The sequence below is a fragment of the Euleptes europaea genome, chromosome 1, assembly GCF_029931775.1.
Source record: "Euleptes europaea isolate rEulEur1 chromosome 1, rEulEur1.hap1, whole genome shotgun sequence".
NCBI lineage: Eukaryota > Metazoa > Chordata > Lepidosauria > Squamata > Sphaerodactylidae > Euleptes > Euleptes europaea.
The window spans coordinates 84,446,784-84,466,299 of NC_079312.1; the positions used below are offsets into that span (position 1 = coordinate 84,446,784).

The 19,516-nt window shown below is 39.9% G+C and overlaps 1 protein-coding gene across 6 annotated transcripts in view; it reads right to left on the reverse strand.

Annotated features, from left to right (window-relative positions):
* Positions 1-19,516, reverse strand: part of GRIA1 (glutamate ionotropic receptor AMPA type subunit 1) — a 255,374-nt gene that overhangs the window by 61,755 nt on the left and 174,103 nt on the right. For 5 of the 6 annotated variants that reach the window (XR_008933972.1, XM_056867273.1, XM_056867274.1 and 2 more), the window contains exons 7-11: positions 17,470-17,637; positions 15,144-15,248; positions 13,786-13,896; positions 6,817-7,023; positions 5,575-5,945 (exon numbers count right to left, since the gene is read on the reverse strand). Coding sequence is in view for 5 of the 6 variants with exons in the window: in XM_056867273.1 (XP_056723251.1) it covers positions 5,575-5,945; positions 6,817-7,023; positions 13,786-13,896; positions 15,144-15,248; positions 17,470-17,637 (962 nt within the window). In the remaining variant the exon portion in view is untranslated. The remainder of the gene's footprint in view (positions 1-5,574; positions 5,946-6,816; positions 7,024-13,785; positions 13,897-15,143; positions 15,249-17,469; positions 17,638-19,516) is intronic. The other variant, XM_056867275.1, reaches the window with a different exon arrangement.

Below are 19,516 nucleotides of genomic sequence, written 5' to 3' on the forward strand. Positions count from 1 at the left end.
CATATGACTGTGCTCTTTAGAGCAATTCCTTTATATGAGTGAAAAAGTCAAAATCACACAAAGACTACTGTTAGGGAGAACAGAAACAAGCTTCTGTGGTGAATGCCATTGTGCATAGCAGTTCTTAACCAAGGTGTGCTTGGGTTAAAACTCTGTTGGACTCCTCACAGCAAAGACCCTCAAATATCTCATAAATAATTCCGGGATACAATGAATATAAATCAACTGCATTATACTGAGTCAGACTCTTGTTCTATCAAGGTCTGTATTGTTTATTCTGACTACTGGCACAGCCTTTCCAAGGCCTTTCAAATCATTACTATCTGAAATCCGAGGCTGAGGCCTTTCAAATCACCTACAATCAGAACTCTGTAATGGAGATGCCAGGGATTGATTATGGGACCTTCCTTATGTAAAGCAGATGCTCTACCGTTGAGCCACAGCCCAACATCACTGGTGTCTGCCTTCATGCACTTGTCCATCTAAGGATCCTGTTGAGGTGCTGGATAAATGAGCACACATGCCCTTCCTCCCACAATGTTCCAGAGTTGACTTGTAATATGTGTGCACCATGCATAGGTCCATGAACAGATCATCTGCTCTGCTATTTTTGAGATAGAAGAATTAAGCAAATGAATTGGTTCTTGTAGGTTATCCGGGCTGTGTGAGCTTGGTCTTGGTATTTTCTTTCCTCGGTATTCCTTGGTATTTTCTTTCCACGGTCACACAGCCCAGATAACTACAAGAACCAATGAACTCTGACCGTGAAAGCCTTCGACAATATTTTTAAACAAATAAAGCCTACATCAAGCATTGGCATCATATTTATGGTACATGCATTATTGTTTACCACCTGAAGGAGGTCCTGAGTATGCATACCAGCCCAATAACATAAACCCATTTCTATGATTCTACTACACATTTTTTTAGGAGCACCTAATCTGCTGAGTCAGCATGCATGATGGCACATATGGTATTTCCACAAAAGATTCTGTGCCATTCACTGTACATGGGAAGAAGGAAGGAGAAATGTGTCCTCTGGCCCCACTCTTCCAGACATCTGTCCTAAATGTTGGCAGTAAGCCCTACTTGGAGGCTTTCCACTGTGATCATTGCAACAACATCAACAACAAAAAACCAAGTTCCTTGTCACTCATCCAAAGCCTAAGCTTGTACACTTGTATATGTGTAAGGATTGACTACAGATGTTCAGGGATATACATGGATGTCTGGGTACACAGGAAGCAACCATGCACCTACTTCTCTCTACTCACATACAGTGAATGCATGGATACATTTTCCCCCTCTTATTTGGACTGAGTTTTGATGTTTGGGGCTAAGCTAAACAAAGATTTGTGGATTGTTAAAACATGGTAAACAGTACTTAATATATTTCCTTTTTGCTGTTTATTTTCCAGTTAGGGCCACTGGATGATTTTTAGTTGATTATCAGCTGAGTTTTATTCAATTATTTCATTAAAAGGTAAAGGTAGTCCCCTGTGGAAGCACCGGGTCACTACTGACCCATGGGGTGACATCACATCACAACTAGGCAGACTATATTGTCGAAGGCTTTTACGGTCAGAGTTCATTGGTTCTTGTAGGTTATCCGGGCTGTGTGACCGTGGTCTTGGTATTTTCTTTCCTGACGTTTTGCCAGCAGCTGTGGCAGGCATTTTCAGAGGAGTAACACTGAAGGACCAGCACCATTATTGTCTTTTAAATTCTGGCAACACACTAGCATCAAAACCTCTTTTTAACAAACAGAAGTAAGATTGTCCTTCAGTCTCAATGGCCACCTACTGAAATTTCCTTCATTTGATTCAAATTTGCCCACAAATGTAATCAATTAAAGCCTGAGATTAGCTACAGACCAAATTTTAATAACATGTCAGTTGCCTTAAAATTTCAAAATAGGAACAGGATAGAAAATTAAATAAACAATGTGATTAAATAAAATAATTAATTAATTCATTAATTTAACAAAATAATTCATTAATCCAACAAATATCATACCCATTTATCATAACAGTATAGAAGAGCATACTTGGTTAAAATGTAATATAGTTAAATTGTTTCATTTGTGCCTTATGACGAGCTCGGTATAATGTGCTTTAGGAAACTAAATATTACAACATCTAGATATGCTACCGTAATCCAAAAACATGTGGTTAAAGTAAGAGAGGTTGGGTGAGATTTCAGTCTTCCTCTGCTGGAGCTCCTAACAAGAAACTTAATGAGCATGAGATACTATATATCTCAGAGTCAGTAATCAGGCAATGACCTTTTAAAGCCCATTAGTATCAGAAATGTTACAGCTGTCCAAGCCCCTCCAAGGTCTTGGTTTCTCTAATGCCTGGCCTCTCATGAGTAATTTGTCATGCCGAAAACAAACAGCTCATAACCAGTGCATATGGGCAGTGCTTTACGACTTTCTGTGCATCAATAATTATATATGCTGGTGTAATTTCCTTTTTTTGAGGGGGGGGGGTGTCCCTTGTCTTGTGCTGTTTTATCCTATCCTCAGAGTCTATGTACAATCAACTTCCATCCACAGGATTCACACTGTGCAAATACATCTCAAGCTAATAATTCCTTTAAATAGACTAGGGAGAGAGAGGAAAACCTCAACAATACACATTTGATTTTACAGGGATTACAATCATTTGAATATGTAGATACCCTCAAGCATAGATTGCCCTACTGCAGTTTGGGGGCAAGAATTAATTGAAATTCATGTGTGTGAGAGAAAAAGTCAAAGCTGTTACCAGATTTGATAAGGTTGCAACAGGTTTTCTAGAAGTCTAGCCCTGTAGGGTTTTGGTATGGGGGAAGGGGGGAAGCCTAGCATGAAGCTCTAGGAATTCACCCAATCACTATGTTAAAGACTGTAGAAATTGGGAAAATTGCTACAGCATTATAGAGACATTAACCTAGGGTTGCCAGGTCCCCCTTCACCACTAGTGGGAACTTTGTTGTGGTGGGGCTGGTGTGTGTGTGATCACACGTGCACACAGTGCGCGCACTGCGACGTGGATGCTCTAGCATGTTTCTCAAAAAAACTCTATGGAAACCGTAGTTTTTTGAGAAGCGTGCTAGAGCGCCCATGTTGCTTCAGGGTAAACCTGGAAGTGGCGTTATTGTGGTGCACATTCCCCCCGTGCATGGATTGCTCCCCCTTCAGCTGGCCTGCTTCTCCCCACCAGCCAGCTGAGGAGTAGCGGGCAGGCCCATTAATTGGCAGACAATTGCCTGCCATTATTGGGCATCTGGGAGCCCTACATCGACCACATGTGACTTCACTGTGTCTGTGATGACACCTTCCCATTTTCTCCCACTGCGAGATCAGTCAAGAGTGGGAGAGAGCTGTCAGGAGTGGGAGGTTGGTGGGCAACTTGGTAATCAGTATCATACAGTACAGCCAAGAGGTTGCCATGAAGATCAGTTGTAATTCCAGGTGAACTCCAGCTCCCAACGGGAGGTTAGTAACCCTATTAGGACATAGTCATGCTACAACCTTTACTGCATGGACCAGATCCTGCCTGCACCAGTGATTCTGAGTGGATAGCAGAGAAGGCCTAATTTGGGCTGTATAGACCATAGCTAGTGCAGAGGCCTCAAAACCAATCTTTCCAGGCTTGAGACCTACCGTTATTATAACGGTGGCAATATACAAACCACCAAGCTACAAACAGCAAGTCATGTAATATCTAGATCATGCAAAGTCATGTGTCAAGGTAGCAGACCAAGAGAGCCATGGACAAGAAATACAAGTTGAGCAGCAGATAGGATACTGTAGTGAGCAACAAACCAGCACAGGCAGGTTCGGAGACTCCCCTTCCCAAAAAAGGTCTCTCTTGCTTTCTTCTGCCTGGCACAGCCTTGTTACCACACTTCTGCTAATCGTCCTGTGCTTCTCACCTGTACCACCTCCCCCATCAAATATCTGCTGTCTTGAGGAGAGAGGGCTCCACATTGCAACTGTAAGTGAACTGGAAGCCTGATTGTGGAATAGGCAGGTAGGGTTGCCAACTCTGTGTTGGGAAATTTTTGGAGATTTGAGGGTGGAGCCTGGGGAGGGCAGAGTTTGGGAAGGGGGAGGAGATCTGCGGGGATATAATGCCATAGAATCCATCCTCCAAAGTTGCCCTTTTCTCCAGTGCAACTGATCTCTGTGGTCTGGAGATCAGTTGCTATAGCTATCTCCTCTTCTGTTTTATCCTCAGAGAGGTAAATGGCCAAGGTCACCCAGTGAGGTTCTTAATCCAAGTGATCTGGATCTCCCCATTTCTGTTCCAGCGCTGGATTTCAGTTTTGTCTAGACGTGGGAAGGCTAACATTCTTAGAAGTGGATTACCGGATTCAGTTGGAATAAGTTCTCTGTTTACCAGTACTGAGCATGTGGTAGTGAATTCTATTCCAAAACTAAATTGGTCTCTCAAATCTTTCTCTCTCAATCTCTCTCACCCATGCACAAAATGAAAACACTAAGCAAACTATTCAGCAGAGTGTTCAATTAGGATCTGGGAGACCTAGGTTTATATCCCTACTCTGCCGCAGAAGACTTTGCTGAGTGATTTTGGGCCAGTCACACACTCTGAGCCTAACCTACCTCACAGGGTAGTTGTGAGGTTAAAATGGAGGTGAGGAGAATTATGGCATCTACTCTGGATCTCCACCTGGGGGGCGGAGGTAGGGTATACATTAAGCAAATAAATAAGATTTTAAGCCCGTTGATTTCAATTGACCTAACTGCAATTAGATTTCAGTTAAATTGCAGCCCATTTTTTTCACCTCGACCTGGCCTAATAATGAGGTTGCCCAAACTGCTATTTACAGATATAGCGACTTTAGGAATATTTAGCCTTATTGTCTTATAAAACATGTTTCTAGATGAGTTTGCAAAATCCAAGACAGAGAATTGAAAGGTGATGAGCTGTTACACCTGTTTTTCAATAGTCGTTCTGTCCTGCTGGCAGATGGATATTTAAGATGCCATTCCTCATACTTCCCTTTCTGGGATTAAAAGAAACATTATTTACATGTTGAAGTATGTACAGCTCTTCAGAAAGGCTTCTTTAATCAGATATTAAGTAAAAGTTAATGTTTTTTTTTTTTTTTTTTACTGGACATTATCTTTTCCACTTATAGAAACTAGTGCCTGAGGGATAAGTGCACAGTAACAACTACAGTCTCACTCTTAATAGTATCCAGGACATCTTTATAAACTGGACAGTCTTCTACATAGACTACACATTTGTAGTCCACATAAATAAGCCATTATTACCCATTTGTCTGCAACAGGAAAAACAATAGTAAAGAGAAAACACTAAAGGAAGCTGGTAAGGACTGCTTAGATAAAAGTAAAGTTAAAATTAATTTGGTGCTTTAAAAAAGGCTATTACGAGAGGATTCTGAAGTTGCTGACGCTTCAGATAACTATATCCTGATTAAGTCATTTCACACACAAATATTGTGTACAGATATTCCAAAAACCAAAGAAACCCCCCACAAAGAAATCCATAGCATTTTGAAAGACCTTTGAAGAAAACATATTTAAAGAAAATTACTAACCTTGGAGATATATCACATCCTTGTTGCATAAAAGCTCCCAAGGAGAACCAGAGACTGTTAAATATCCCAAATTCATTTGTCTGGTCATTGGCTGGCTGGTCACGTCCTTCTTCAAGCTCCTCATTGTGCCACTCATAAGGGCTGAAGCGACTGACCAGAAAAAGGACAACACTCACTCCAATGTAGGCAAAAACAATGCACATCCAAATCTCATAAGCTAATGGATCCAGAAAGGAAAAGACTCCTGGCTTGGACTTCTGAGGTTTTTTAATCATGATAGAGATGCCCAGGCTCATAAATGGTTTGGAAAAGTCTATAACTTCCTCTCGCACAAGGGTGATAGTCAATGGTGCAACAGCTACATCAGCTTTCTGAAAGGAAGAAAAGATCAGTATTAGACCGATGTTTTGAAAATCTGCAATGCATCAGCCACAGAACACATCAAGGTGGGTTTTTTTTGCATTAAATACATCTTTACACTTCCCGATGTTTATCAATCAGATCATCATTTGTTTTATTTTGCAGTTTACTTTTTACACACTATGAAATTTTACAAAAAACCAACAAAATAATTTCATTTTTGAAAAGGACAAGTTATATTTTTTCACAATACTTTTGTGTTGTTTTGTGTTTGTGTTGTTGATTTTAGATTTTTCTCCCCTTCTCTGCCACTGATTAATGTAGGCAGATCTATCTTACTATGATATATTTACAAAACTAACTCCATGGTGGCTTTGTTCTTAATAGTAAATCCTATCCTAGCAAATTTACCAGGACTGATGCCACAGTCCAGCATCTGTGACATCTTAGTTTGTGACTAAACGTTGCCATTCAGAAATGACATGATAACGAGCTTTAAGACTGCAAAAACCAAAGATGAGAATCTCTTGTTGGCATGATGCCTGGCCATTTACTTCAAGTAGAAATGCTTTGTTACTAACAAATAACTGACACAGATAATTTTAGTTGATTGAAAATGGTCCAACTAAGTGGAGATTTGCCAACTGTATGGTGTCATTAATGATATGATACATCAGCTAGTGCAGATTTTAATATTTATATTGGTATTACCGGTGAATAACAATAAGCCACTCAACAACAAGGCACAAATGGCAAGTGATTTTGAAGCAAAATCATCTGATAGCTCTAGTGCTTATCTTAACTGAATAATACTCTTGAGGATATTCTTGCAACATTAGCAATTACAATTTTTAAAACACTGGATCACAGCTAGAAACTTACTCCATATACTAGCTCCCCGACCATGCCATTCCATAATTTACTCTCAGGATCTCGGGCTCCATACTTCCCGTCGCTAACAATTTGCAACCTGTATTGGTAGCCAACATGTTTTGCGATCTCAGCAGCCAACTCTACGCAATATCCTTCATACCTGTCATTTCCTTCCAACTGCTCATAGCTCTTCTTCTGCATCACATATGGGGCTTCCTGGCAGATAAAGAACAAATTATAGAGCCATGGTTCAATTTTTTGGGAACGCTCATAGTCTTGTGTAACAGCAAAAGAGAACTCAAATGATCAGTGCTCATGCTAGGATCTAATGGGGGGAAAACTGGATCTAATCTCTTCCAGGCAATTAACAAAAATAAATATGGACAATGCAGAACTGGTTAAGAAGAATGATATAAATTGTGCAATGATCACCTCAAAAACTTCACACAAAGTAAAATAGAATGTTTTATCCACCTGCATGTCATCACCCTATTCAAATCTCTAAGGAGTTCTGAGCCAACCCAATGTCTTATAGTATCTTGTATAGAGATCTAGGACCAGCAAAACCAAACAGCATTCAGGATCTCTTACCCTTTTCTTCCCCTGTAATGTTGTTTCTCTTGACAGCAAGTAAGGAGAAAGAGAACTACATCCTATGGCTAAATAATGAAATTATGCAATACCTATCTCTCCCTGAGCTGGCCATGATATTGCTGTAGCTCATTTCCTATTTCCCCTTGTTTCTTTGAGTTAACATAAGAACATAAGAAAGGCCCTTCTGGATCAGACCAAGGCCCATCAAGTCCAGCAGTCTGTTCACACAGTGGCCAACCAGGTGCCTTTAGGAAGCCACAAACAAGACGACTGCAGCAGCACCATCGTGCCTGTGTTCCACTGCACCCAAAATAATAGGCATGCTCCTCTGATACTAGAGAGAATAGGTATGCAGTATGACCAGTATCCATTCTAACTAATAGCCATGAATACCCCTCTCTTCCATGAATATGTCCACTCCCCTCTTAAAGCCCTCCAAGCCGGCAGCCATCACCACATCCTGGTGATGTGAGTTGCAAAGAAGTTGCCATTTCTAGAAGGCATGGTGGCACTGAAATACCAGCCGACTTATAGGGCTATCCTAAGCAAGGGTACACCCCCCAAAGTCCATTGAAATCCAAGGGAAGAGATAGTATAAATCTGCTTAGGATGGCACTGTTAGCTGCTCAGCATTTCCTACAGCAGTCCCATCAAATGAGGCAAATATAATAACAAATGAAGTAAAGATGTTTCTGTATGGCAAATACAGTACTAAAAGACATAGTATCAATGATGATGGAAGAAATATTAGTGACAAGCATCTATTGCATTTGCATCCTGCTCTTTCTCTAAGGAGGTCAGAGTAGCATGCATGGTTTCTCCCTCTTCCATTTCATCCTCATGATAACCCTTCGAGGAAAGTTAGGTTGAGAGAGAGTAACTCGCCTTAGATTACTGAACTGCTTCTCCTGAGTCCTAGTTGAACACTCTAACCATGGTACTGCAACATTCCAATAGAATCTCTTTCAAATCATGATTCACATTATGTGCATGTAACTCACAAATGCAGTCATAGCAATTGATTAACTCAAGAAGGCTGGCTCTACAGCTGAGCAGTACCAATAGTCCTAAGACACAGGCAAATGTAACATGTGAACCAGGCGATCATAGATTGCGTTCACAGCAATTCCTATTACTGTAGCATCAGATAGCACAGAATTCTTCACTTTCCAAAATTCTGCACAGATTACAGCATTATACATCTTTCAGAATCAATTCTAGAGTTTGAGGATTGTTACTGAAGAGTGGATAGATTGTAGTCCTTTTGGGGAGGTTTTCAGTGGTGAAGCCCTATTTACCTTAGCAGCTAGGAGACTGCATTAGATTGGTGACAGTGTTGTTCCTTGTGATAGTTTGACTCTGTTGTGCCAGACCTCCTTGAGGAACTTACCAGATCCCATGATATGAATTCATTGTGACTTACTGACATAAGTCAGAACACGTTTGTTTGTACAACCTTACAAGCTTATCTTTTTCAATTAACTGGAAATTAGTTACTGTACTGTACTGTATTGCTATGGAGGTGAGATGGGGTTTTGGGGAGGCTCTGATTTGGCATTTCTACACATATTTTGCCATTTTTTCCCTTCCTCTTAAAAAGGCAGGGAGGACAGACAATACAACAGGTTTCTTCACGTCTCTATGATATAGAGAGATGATGTATTTGTGTAGTGTGGTTTTTCTCCCCCAGCATCTTATTTTTGCTGTAATCTGCAGAGTTTCTTGTCCTGGGAATCCAAAGCCATTCCACATTGCAGTCTTCCTTTTGGTGTCATAGTGAGGGAAAAGAACAAGAATGTTAAAAAGTAACAGTTATTTTTAAAACAGGATAACTAATGTGGGGAAGATGTCTCCTTACACAAGGGATGATGGCATAGGATTGGAATTCCTTGATATGTATATTGACTTTCAGTGATGTTAAAGACCCAAAGGAAATGCAAGTGGAACAAAGAATCTGTTTTTCTTACACAAACATGTCCATGGATTTGCTTTGTAAAATCTCTTATTTGGATGCTACTGTATGCAGCACAGAAGAAATGGGAGAGATGTCCAAAGAAACAAAAAATGCAAGTTTGGAGGATTACATCTAAAAACTGATGATTAGTGTGCATAGTGCATGCACACACACATATAAAATTAGTTGGAGAAATACATTTCAATACAAAAAATTAGGAAAAAAAATAAACAGCCACAGAAAAAAGCCCCCACAGAAATATACAAATGTGGGTATATGTGGGTGTACTTGGTGCTGTGTGTTCAGTAGTCAACACCTGTTCTCTTCTGCAAGAATGGTGGAATAGTGGAGCTGTGGGAAGAAAAAGCAAAGTTATAGCTACTGGCCATCAAAAGGCAGTTCTGTCATAGTTCAACCAATCAAACCCAACCAATATTATTTCTTGCTTAAACCCATAGTCCAAATTGGCATCCTTTAACAAAAAGAGAACCATGTATCAGCTCAGGGAAACAAACTCACAGCCCTACTACCCCGTTTATTATTATGGGCTAGTAGACATGCTCATCTGGCTGGGATGTGTGAAACATGACACAAGCCATAAGCTCATAGTTCTAATCTTTGCAATCATGACACCACAAGAATTGTGTATGTGTGTGTGTGTGTGTGTGGGGGGGGGGTGTCTCACAAACCATACCTATGGTTATACTTGCAGCACCTGCAACACTTATCACCCCGTTTGTTTGGCAGAGGGGGCACATATTCATATCCTTTACCATGTATACTGAACCCCCACAACACTTCCTTACCTGAAGTTCATCATTAATACGGGATGCTTATGAAATCATTCTATTAAAAAAATTATCAGATGATGGGGTTCATTATTCCTGGAAATGGTTATTAGAGCAGAATTCAAAAAGTCTGAATTTGGAGTTGGTTCTTCTGTTGTCGAAATGCACTCCCCGAAAGAAGTCCGTATAAATAAAACACAAAAATGCATAACCTCGTTGAAAATTTACACCGTGAAAGCTGAAAAGCATGTTTTTAAAAATGTTACCTTTCCCCATTGTTTTCAGTGAGCACAGCTGAAATCTTCAGCAACACAGAAGCAAAAATATAATTGAACCCTTTTCAAAACTAGTCTTTTGTGTGCCAAAAGCTTTTTTTTTGGCTTTGATTTTGAAGAAGTCCTTATTGGATATTTTTGTTTCTATATTACAGAAGATCACAATTGCTCTTTCCTGCAAATTAGAAGCAAAAAGAAATAGTAAAAATCACTTCAAAACTTTATACTACATACCATATATAAAAAATTTATAATAAAATTTTAAAAATAATATTTTGGCAAACAAAGTATTGATTGAAAAGGGGTTTCTTTGTTTCTAGGTTGGACAGTAATGCTTTGCTGCTATGTGGACAGGTAGAAAAATCACTTCTTTAATTTCAAGGATGCCTTTTATTTTGCTGTTAAAATAATTTTATAAGTTTCAAAGGAATAAACAAAATTTATTATCAGTTTCTCAAATTCTCCTCTCTTAGCAGGAGACAACTTGAATGGAACTTATAAGAACAGCCCTTCTGACTTGGACCAGTGATTTTTCCAGTCCAGCCACCTGTTTGACACAGTAGCCAACCCGTTACTCTGGACAGCCAACAAACAGGTCATAGAGACCAATGCCTTCCCAGCACTGGTATTTGTGTTTACTGCCTTTGACTGTGATCCCTTTAGTCAACCACTGGCAGTGAATTTCACAATTATTCATTAAGTAAGGAATTGTTTCCTTTTGTCTGTCTTGAATATATTGCCCATCAACTTTGTTGGGGGTCCTCCAGTTCTAGTATTTTTGAGAGAGGGAGAAAAAGTTCTCTTTTATCCACTCTCTCTACCCCATGCATAACTTTATAAACCTCTATCATGTCCACCCTCAGTTGTCTTTTTTCTAAACTGAAAATTCCCACACCATTAAACCTTTCCTGACATGAAAGGTGCTGTGATATCTTTTTTGAGATATAGCAACCAAAGCCGTAGACATTATTTTCAATAAGGCTGCACCTTAAATACAATATTGGGCATCTTATTTTCATTTAATTTCCTGATTATTCCTAGAACGTATGCCTTTTTCACCACTTCTGAACACTGAGTCAACATTTCACTGAGATATCCACTCCCCAAGATATGATAAAAACCATGGAATAATAATGGAGCAGAACTGGGAAATCATCATTAATTTATAGGCTAAAGTAGGTGTTGCTGCTGTTCTCCTATTTGGCAATTGAAAATACAAGACATTTGACTCTTCCACGTTTTGAAAAGCATACATTATGATTATGAGGTAGTATATAAATAACTTAATAATAAAACAAATACTTCCCACTCTACAGTCACAACTATCCATTCCCAAGGATACTTTTCATATGCTTATATTAGCACTGTCCAAAATTCTTATTTCATAGTTGCTTGTTTTCAAGTCTCTCTCCTCCCTTTAACTATTAATCCATCTTTAGCACAACAAAATCATACTTACTGGTGGATAGCAGGTACACTGTGGAGGAATGCAACATAAAACATTCCACTTATATCCATCAAATATCTAGGACCACGATGTCAGGTGCCGCAGCCTTTATGTGGGAGATGGAGCTACAGGAGCCACCACCAAAGCTGCCAATTTGTTCTCCTCCATCACCACAAATTACTTCCATTAAAAAGACCATGTTGACTCTGTATACCCAGTCAGACACAGCTAAGTCACAGTACCCAAGATACAATGTGAACACTAGTGAGATACCATTAGATGAAAGTGCTACGATTCTGGAATGCTAGTGCACCTTTGGTGGATAATCACGTAATTTATACAGTTAATCAGAATTAAATTATACTCATGAGATTTTGCCCATCTCTAATGACAGCAAACTTTTTTTCAGCCACAGCAGTCTTGTGAGTTGCTGCCTGTTATATCCATGATCACCCTGTTCACATGTTACATTAGCCATACAAATGTATACCTGAAGACAGTTTGAACTGCTTACATGTATAGTAAAATGCTTTTTAAAAATCTACTTTGCTGGTCTACTTAGAATTTGCTTATGGGACACTTATGAAAATCACAGACGAAGTATATGATGGAAGATTATCACGTTTCTGTTCCAACCCATTGAGTTCCTGTTTTATACCACCCTTGTACAATGTTTGCCCATTTATGCTAGAAAGTTTGAGATGGATCCAATATTGTGAAAGGGAACTACACTACATAAAGGGGAACTTTCTGCTGTAGCCTCAAATCATGGTGGTCAATGGACCCCTGATAAAAGTATGTGGAAAGGGGGAGAAAAAAATTGAGATTTATTTTGTTTCTTCCTATTTTCTTTAAAAAAACGAACAAACTTGTGCTTGCCTTATTTGATCTTTGTTATGTTTTATTAATGTGTTGAGTAATACAATGAAAACAAACAAGCAAATGTCTTTGGGGGGCAAAATGGGAACATGTGATGGAAGGAAAAAATCACCAAAATTGCTCTCATCCTCTTATATGGCTGTAAAAGGAAATCAGAGGCATCTGAGCAAAAGTGAATAGCCAAAACCTGATAAAGACGAATATCTATTTGGCTTTTTCGGGAATTGCCTATTCAACTTCAGGTAGATTTCCAGGTTTTGGTATTCAGTCAACCTGAAACCCAAATATTGCCGAAATGGCTAATTTCGGGTTTATTTTTGGTTCGGGTATATCAATATGCACAACCCTACTGTGTGTGTGTGTAAAGTGCCGTCAAGTCGCAGCCAACTTATGGCGACCCCCTATGGGGGTTTCAAGGCAAGAGACTAACAGAGGTGGTTTGCCAATGCCTTCCTCTGCACAGCAACCCTGGACTTCCCTGTTGGTTTCCCATCCAAATACTAACCACGGCTGAGCTTGCTTAGCTTCTGAGATCTGATGAGATCAGGCTAGCCTGGGCCATCCAGGTCAGGGCACAACCCTACTAGCCACCATTATTTCAGATAAGGACTGACCAATGCCAAAACACCGTAAGAGCAGTACAGCAATTTAGCAAGATGAAGCTTGCCTTATCACTTTATCTTTTGTTGCTAGCAAAAACTTCACCCATCATTTTGCTAAGAGCAATGTTAGAAATAAAAGTGACAACTCTATTTGTAGAAAACATCAGTGATGAAAAAGATTTGTATATCTACAAAGTCTGATGTTCTTTTATCAAGTGTTTATTTTAACAGTTTACTATTAATTTTCCATTGTTATTTGTGTGCCCATTTTCATTTCCATCACATGAAAGATGTGATGGTTACAAACATGTGGCAAGTCTAAAAGTACCCTCCCCTCTTAAATATTAAATATTGGTGCTGTTAACTGAAGGAGAGGAAGAAATTAAAGTGTGATTGGAATGTTTCAGACAGATAATGTTCTTGATGCTGTAACACTTACTAGAATTGTTGCAACTATGTAGGTCCTATTCTGGAGATTAGTGGTTTCATTTGCCCCTTGTTGATCTACAGCTGTTGGGACAAATTTTTCGTCTTCATTCCAATAACCAATCTGGTAATGACAAAGAAGTCATAACATACATTTGAGATAAACAAAGCCGGTATCTAAACTTTCTCAGATTGAATACTATTGAAGGAAAGAACAAAACATTATGAGAAATAAGCTTTCTGCATATTTCATCAGATACATCCATCATTATTACTGCTTTGGCCACTAAAGGAAAAAAGTATTGACACATTACTTATAAGCAGCACATATATTAGAGTAATTATATTAATGAAATAAAAAATGAGTTATTTTGCATTCAATGGCATTTTCTGAGGAGTCCTGACTTGTGGCATTGAATGCACAAGCATTAATGATTATGCTTGATAGGAAATTCTTTGTAGGCCAGTACCGATGACCCCACCCCCCTAAGCATGTGGTTGTATCACTGCATGGGAAGGAAGAGTGGGCATGAGCATGTCTGCCCTGCCCCCTGCCAGGTTGTCTGCAGAGAGGAGAAGGAAGAGGTGGAAGAAGAAGGAGAAGAGTTGGTTTTTATACCCCGATTTTCTCTACATTTAAGGAGTCTCAAACTGGCTTAAAATCTCCTTCCCTTCCTCTCCCCACAACAGACACCCTGTGATGTATGTGGGGCTGAGAGAGTTCTGAGACAACTGTGACTAGCCCAAGGTCACCAGCAGGCTTCATGTGGAGGAGTGGGGAATCAAACCTGGTTCTCCAGAATAAAGTCCTCCTCTCTTAACCACTACACCACACCACTACACCAATGGAGGAAGTAGCCATGTGCAAACCCCATCTCCAAGACCAGCAGTGTTCTGAAAGCAGTGTCATTGATCATGGACAGGGGTGTACATGCAGCCACTTCCTTTATGGTGTTGCACTCTGTAGATGACCAGGCAATCTGGCACAAGCAGGGATGGGGCTAGCACACTTGTGTCCAGTCTCCCTCCCTGTGCTGTGAGTCAATGTGCATAAGAGGAGAGGAGATCATCTGTAAAGGGCTCCAGTGTTAATTGGTGCTCTTTGTAATCCACTCCCTTGTTATCATGTAAAATCTTATTGGTTCATTTCCCCCCTAATAACTATGCACCCAACATGATGCAGAATACAATTTTTACATCAAATATATGTGAATTGAGCTTTGACTCAAAAATCTTATCCAGCAATAAACTGTGTACCTATTTAAAGTGTCTCTGGACTCTTGTTTAATTTTGATGAAAAGCAGTCTCCAAAACAAGCATAAATACCCAGATTGCTCCCTTTGGCTTTCAAAAAACATAGCAAAAATTTACCTTTCTGATCCCATCATGTTTCATTTCTATCACATGAAGGGTATAATTTGTCCGATGTCCTTTCTCATTAAACTGAACATTGCCCGTCAATCCTTCAAAGCGCACCTTAAAAACACAGAAATCAGTGAAAGGATCAAGTCTGAAATGTTGGTGGTATTTGACTATATCCAAAACCTTTACATCCAATCAACACCATACATGTGTGCACCAAGATCTTTTGCCAAATTTGGAAATGTTCTTGTAGAGAAGACAATCTTTCCCACACATTCTAAGTAGAGAAAGTGAATGTTCATGTATGGGTGACAGTGCTAGAATTCAGTAGCAGGATTGTGGTGGCCAGCTCTGCCTCAACCTACTTATGTTCACTGGAACTTTGATGTGTACCGCTGTACACATGTAGCACTCTCTCCACCTTATTGAGAACAGTGAGGGTTTTTTTTACAGGGTTCCCAATCATCTAGGGAAGCTTTATGCAGATACATGTGTAGGTTCTATGCATAAATTCCAGTGCATATGCATCAGTTAGGCAGGAGCTTGCTGCCACAATCCAGCTTTCACCCTAAATACATTCATTAATTTAGAATGTCAGCAAAGGCTTTTTGTCTAAACTATCAAAGGTGCTTTCATTCCTAATTCAATACCTAAGGGTGGTTGCAGAGAACCTTTCTCCACATATATGCCTCAGATGTATCATTCGACTCGCCTTACTACTTTGTTTAACCAGCAAGCAACCATTGTTTGGTCATATCTGTGATTTCAAAAGCTACATTCAATGGAGTAAGAATACTTCTACCAGCAAGAAATATAATAAACATTATACAAGGCTAAATAATGAGTTGACAAGGTAAACAAAGGCAAGAAACAATTGTTCACTGGAAGTCTAGAGAGAAAGTATTCTGCTCCCACACAGTGTTTCATGTGCAATGTTTGGCTAGGAGAATGGAGTTAGTTTAGCTCTCTCTCTGTTGTGCTAGCCTTTTTCTTAATTCACCAGTAGCATTCAGATATTTATTTTCACACCCAGCAGTCTGAAGTGGTACAGTCCAAGAGGGACTCTCAGTGCGCTCTTTGTGCACAATCTAATCAATCCTCAGTCCTCTGTTTATAAAAATGGAGACTATAGTTTTCATTAAAGAATTTCGAAGCCTTAGTAGAAGCAAAGGTCAGTTAGGCTGCAATCCTTAGAATACTTTCCTGGAAGTTAGTCCTATTGAATAAATTGGAACTTACTTCTGAGTAGAACTGTTTAGGATTGAATTTATGAACTGTTGGGGAAATGCAGTTATCTCCCAATATTTTTATCTGGATGCCATACTGCCATTTCTGTTTGTTTTCCTAAACAACCTGGCTTTTAAAATAAACTTGGTGTAGCTATTCACTCTCAGAGTAAAAGTTTAGTGGTCATTCTAGTTCATAATTCAACATGATGTTTCCAGATTTTGGTCCAGAAAATGTTGGGTAAGATCCAGATTCACACAAGGATCTCTGAATTTCCAGGCTCTTTTCTCCCCCTGGCAGCCATTACTAACCTCAGAAAAATGTATTCCCAAGGGAAGATGGCGTCTCGTTAGGAGCTCCGGTATACTCTCTCCGCAAGTGAAAACTTTTATCTTCTCTTTTTACAACTTTTAACTATCTGAGGGTGTTTTAACTATCAGTCTGAAACCTGAAATAATCTCAGGGTCTTTTTAGAATTGTTTTAAAGATAAATTAGTAACACTGTGGCTGGAAAAATCTCTAATGTATTCCCAAGGTTGCAGAACCCCTGTGAAGGTTGCAGAAACCCTGTGAAGGGCTAAACCCTGTGAAACCAAGGTTGCAGAACCCCTGTGAAGGTTGCAGAAACCCTGTGAAGGGCTAAACCCTGTGAAACCAAGGTTGCAGAACCCCTGTGAAGGTTGCAGAAACCCTGTGAAGCCATACATGTTGGAATGATGAAGTGGGGAGGGGGGAAGGATTGAGCAGAGCTGGGATGATAGAAGAGCCAGAATGGAGTGTTTCTGACTTCCTCCCCCTCCCCTCTGCATTATCCCAACATATGTGGCTATTACTTTATATGGAGTCTCCTAATGTGTATGGCTATTACTCCACGTGGGTTCCACAACTGTAGAAATAAACTTTGCTAGGATTGGAAATGGCTAATGTTGGAACAGAGAGCTGGAAAAACTTGTAACTGCCAGTGTTTTTTAGTGACAGATTGCAGGATCCAACCCATCAGTTGCATCAATCCATTCTTAGTTGTTAACATTTTTTGGAACAATACATTATGTGGTTATTAGTTTGCAAAGAAAGAGCTTAGATTCTGCACATTGACATAGTCTCTTACCTGTTGTAGAGCTCTCTGAATGTCAATTCCTTGTCCCCAGGGAACAGCTGGATTTGCAAGACAATCTCCAGCATTCCCTCGACGAGAGATGTCAATTCGTTGTTTCCTGAGACTCTGGAAAGCTTCTGCCATTACCCTGACTCCATCATATGTAAGGGCAGATGTGTACTAAAAAATAAATAGACAGAAGATGTGTGCTTGGCTATTAGGGATCCTGGGACAGCATATTTTCCCTTTCCCCAAACCAGAGCCATCATATTGAAGCTAGGCACCCTTTTACAATCTGTGTGCCATTTTGTTAGTATCAATGTAAAATCAACATATAACTGGAACATCTGATGAATACTCAAATCAAGTATGACTTTTTGAAACATGAGCTAATGATTCAACCACTAAACCTGAGTATCATTGTGACAGATTTGTATAGATGAGGACTCATTCTTTTATTTTCTGGCCACTGTTAGCTAAATACTGATATTCAATATTTCACTTCAATGTTAGATGTAATTATATATTGGGCTTTCTTATGATGTATATGAAAGAATGCCCAGGGCCTGGAACAAGCCATTACAGAATAGTACACAAATATACAGAGTGCAAGCTGACAATAGTAATCCATTGAAAATGGTGCTAGAAAACAGTATTTGTAACAAGCAAGGAACCTACAAGGACTTATGGGGGTCAGTTCATTTCCCCTTGTACCCCTTCACCATACTATTCTTCCTTCCTTCCTGGCAGCCCCCATATCCTCTCCACTTCCCCTGCTTGTTGGTTTTCTTCTCACTCAACAGCCAACCTTGCTTTTATCTCCTCCCAGTCTTCAGCTTTATTTATTTTTATTTACTTCATTTATACCCCGCCTTTCTCCACAATGGGGACCCAAAGCAGTTCACATCATTCTTTACTCTTCCATTTTATTCTCATATTAACCCTGTGAGGTAGATTAATCTGAGAGAGAGACAGTGACTGGCTCAAGGTCATTCGGCAAGCTTCCATCAGGGATACCAGGCAACCCTCTTCATTGCTGTTAAATATTTTTTAATGATGTTGGGTCACTCCTAGGTGTGATGTCACTTCTGGATATTCACTGAAAATGACTACTTCCATGGCAGAGTGGGGATTTGAACCTGCATCTTCCAGATCCTATGCTGACACGCTAAACGCTCAAGTACACTGGCTCCCAGCCTTCTATGTTTCCATCTCCCTGGCAGCCTCTGCCTGGGAAAAGTTTGGCCAAGTTGAAAAAGTCATATGGCAACAAGTTGATCAGGTGAGTTGTGTAATGGCTGCTGCCAAGCCTTGCCTAGTGTGCAGAGGCTGCAGCTGGGCCCAGGTGAATTGGGTGGCATTAAGTTGTCCAATAACCATACATCTGGGTGAATAGCACAAATTGTATGGTAGCATGTTGCCCAGTGGTTGCTACTGGGTCTGGCTCCAATGAGTCTTCTCTCCAGGGCAGAAGGGAGATGAGTAGGAGCTTCAGGATTGTTGTAGTTGCTTAACAATCACCACAATGGCCACTGGGATCTCATTTCTTAATTGCACAGTTGTGGTTTCTATTTGGCTTAAAAAAAAAGATTTTTAGATTTTTCTCTAAACCTTGTTTTTTTTCAGATTTGTAGAAAGATCTGTCTGGTCTGTTCATGGCTCCAATCTCTGGATTTAAGAATCCACAGATGGGGCCATGTTGAGAATCAGATATTTTAATGATTGACAATTGCTGCTGTAAATGCTACAAAACTGAGCACACAAAACTGCTGTCTAAAAGAAATGAACTCTATTCTTAACTGTGTGCAGCTCTTTCATAATATCAAAGTGGATACTCAATTGTTGTAGTCTCCATATAGGGCTGACAGGTTTCCTGGATTGGCAGGATGCCTCTTGTTGGCAACCCTCTCTCCCTGCCAGTTTGGTGGTTCAGTGGGGGAAGGGGGGAATCAGCATTGCACAACCTGGAAGTGACATCAACACATAGGAAGTGACATCAACACTCTAGCATTCACCCAAAACTCTGTGGGTTGCACTGGAAGTAACATCACTGTATCAT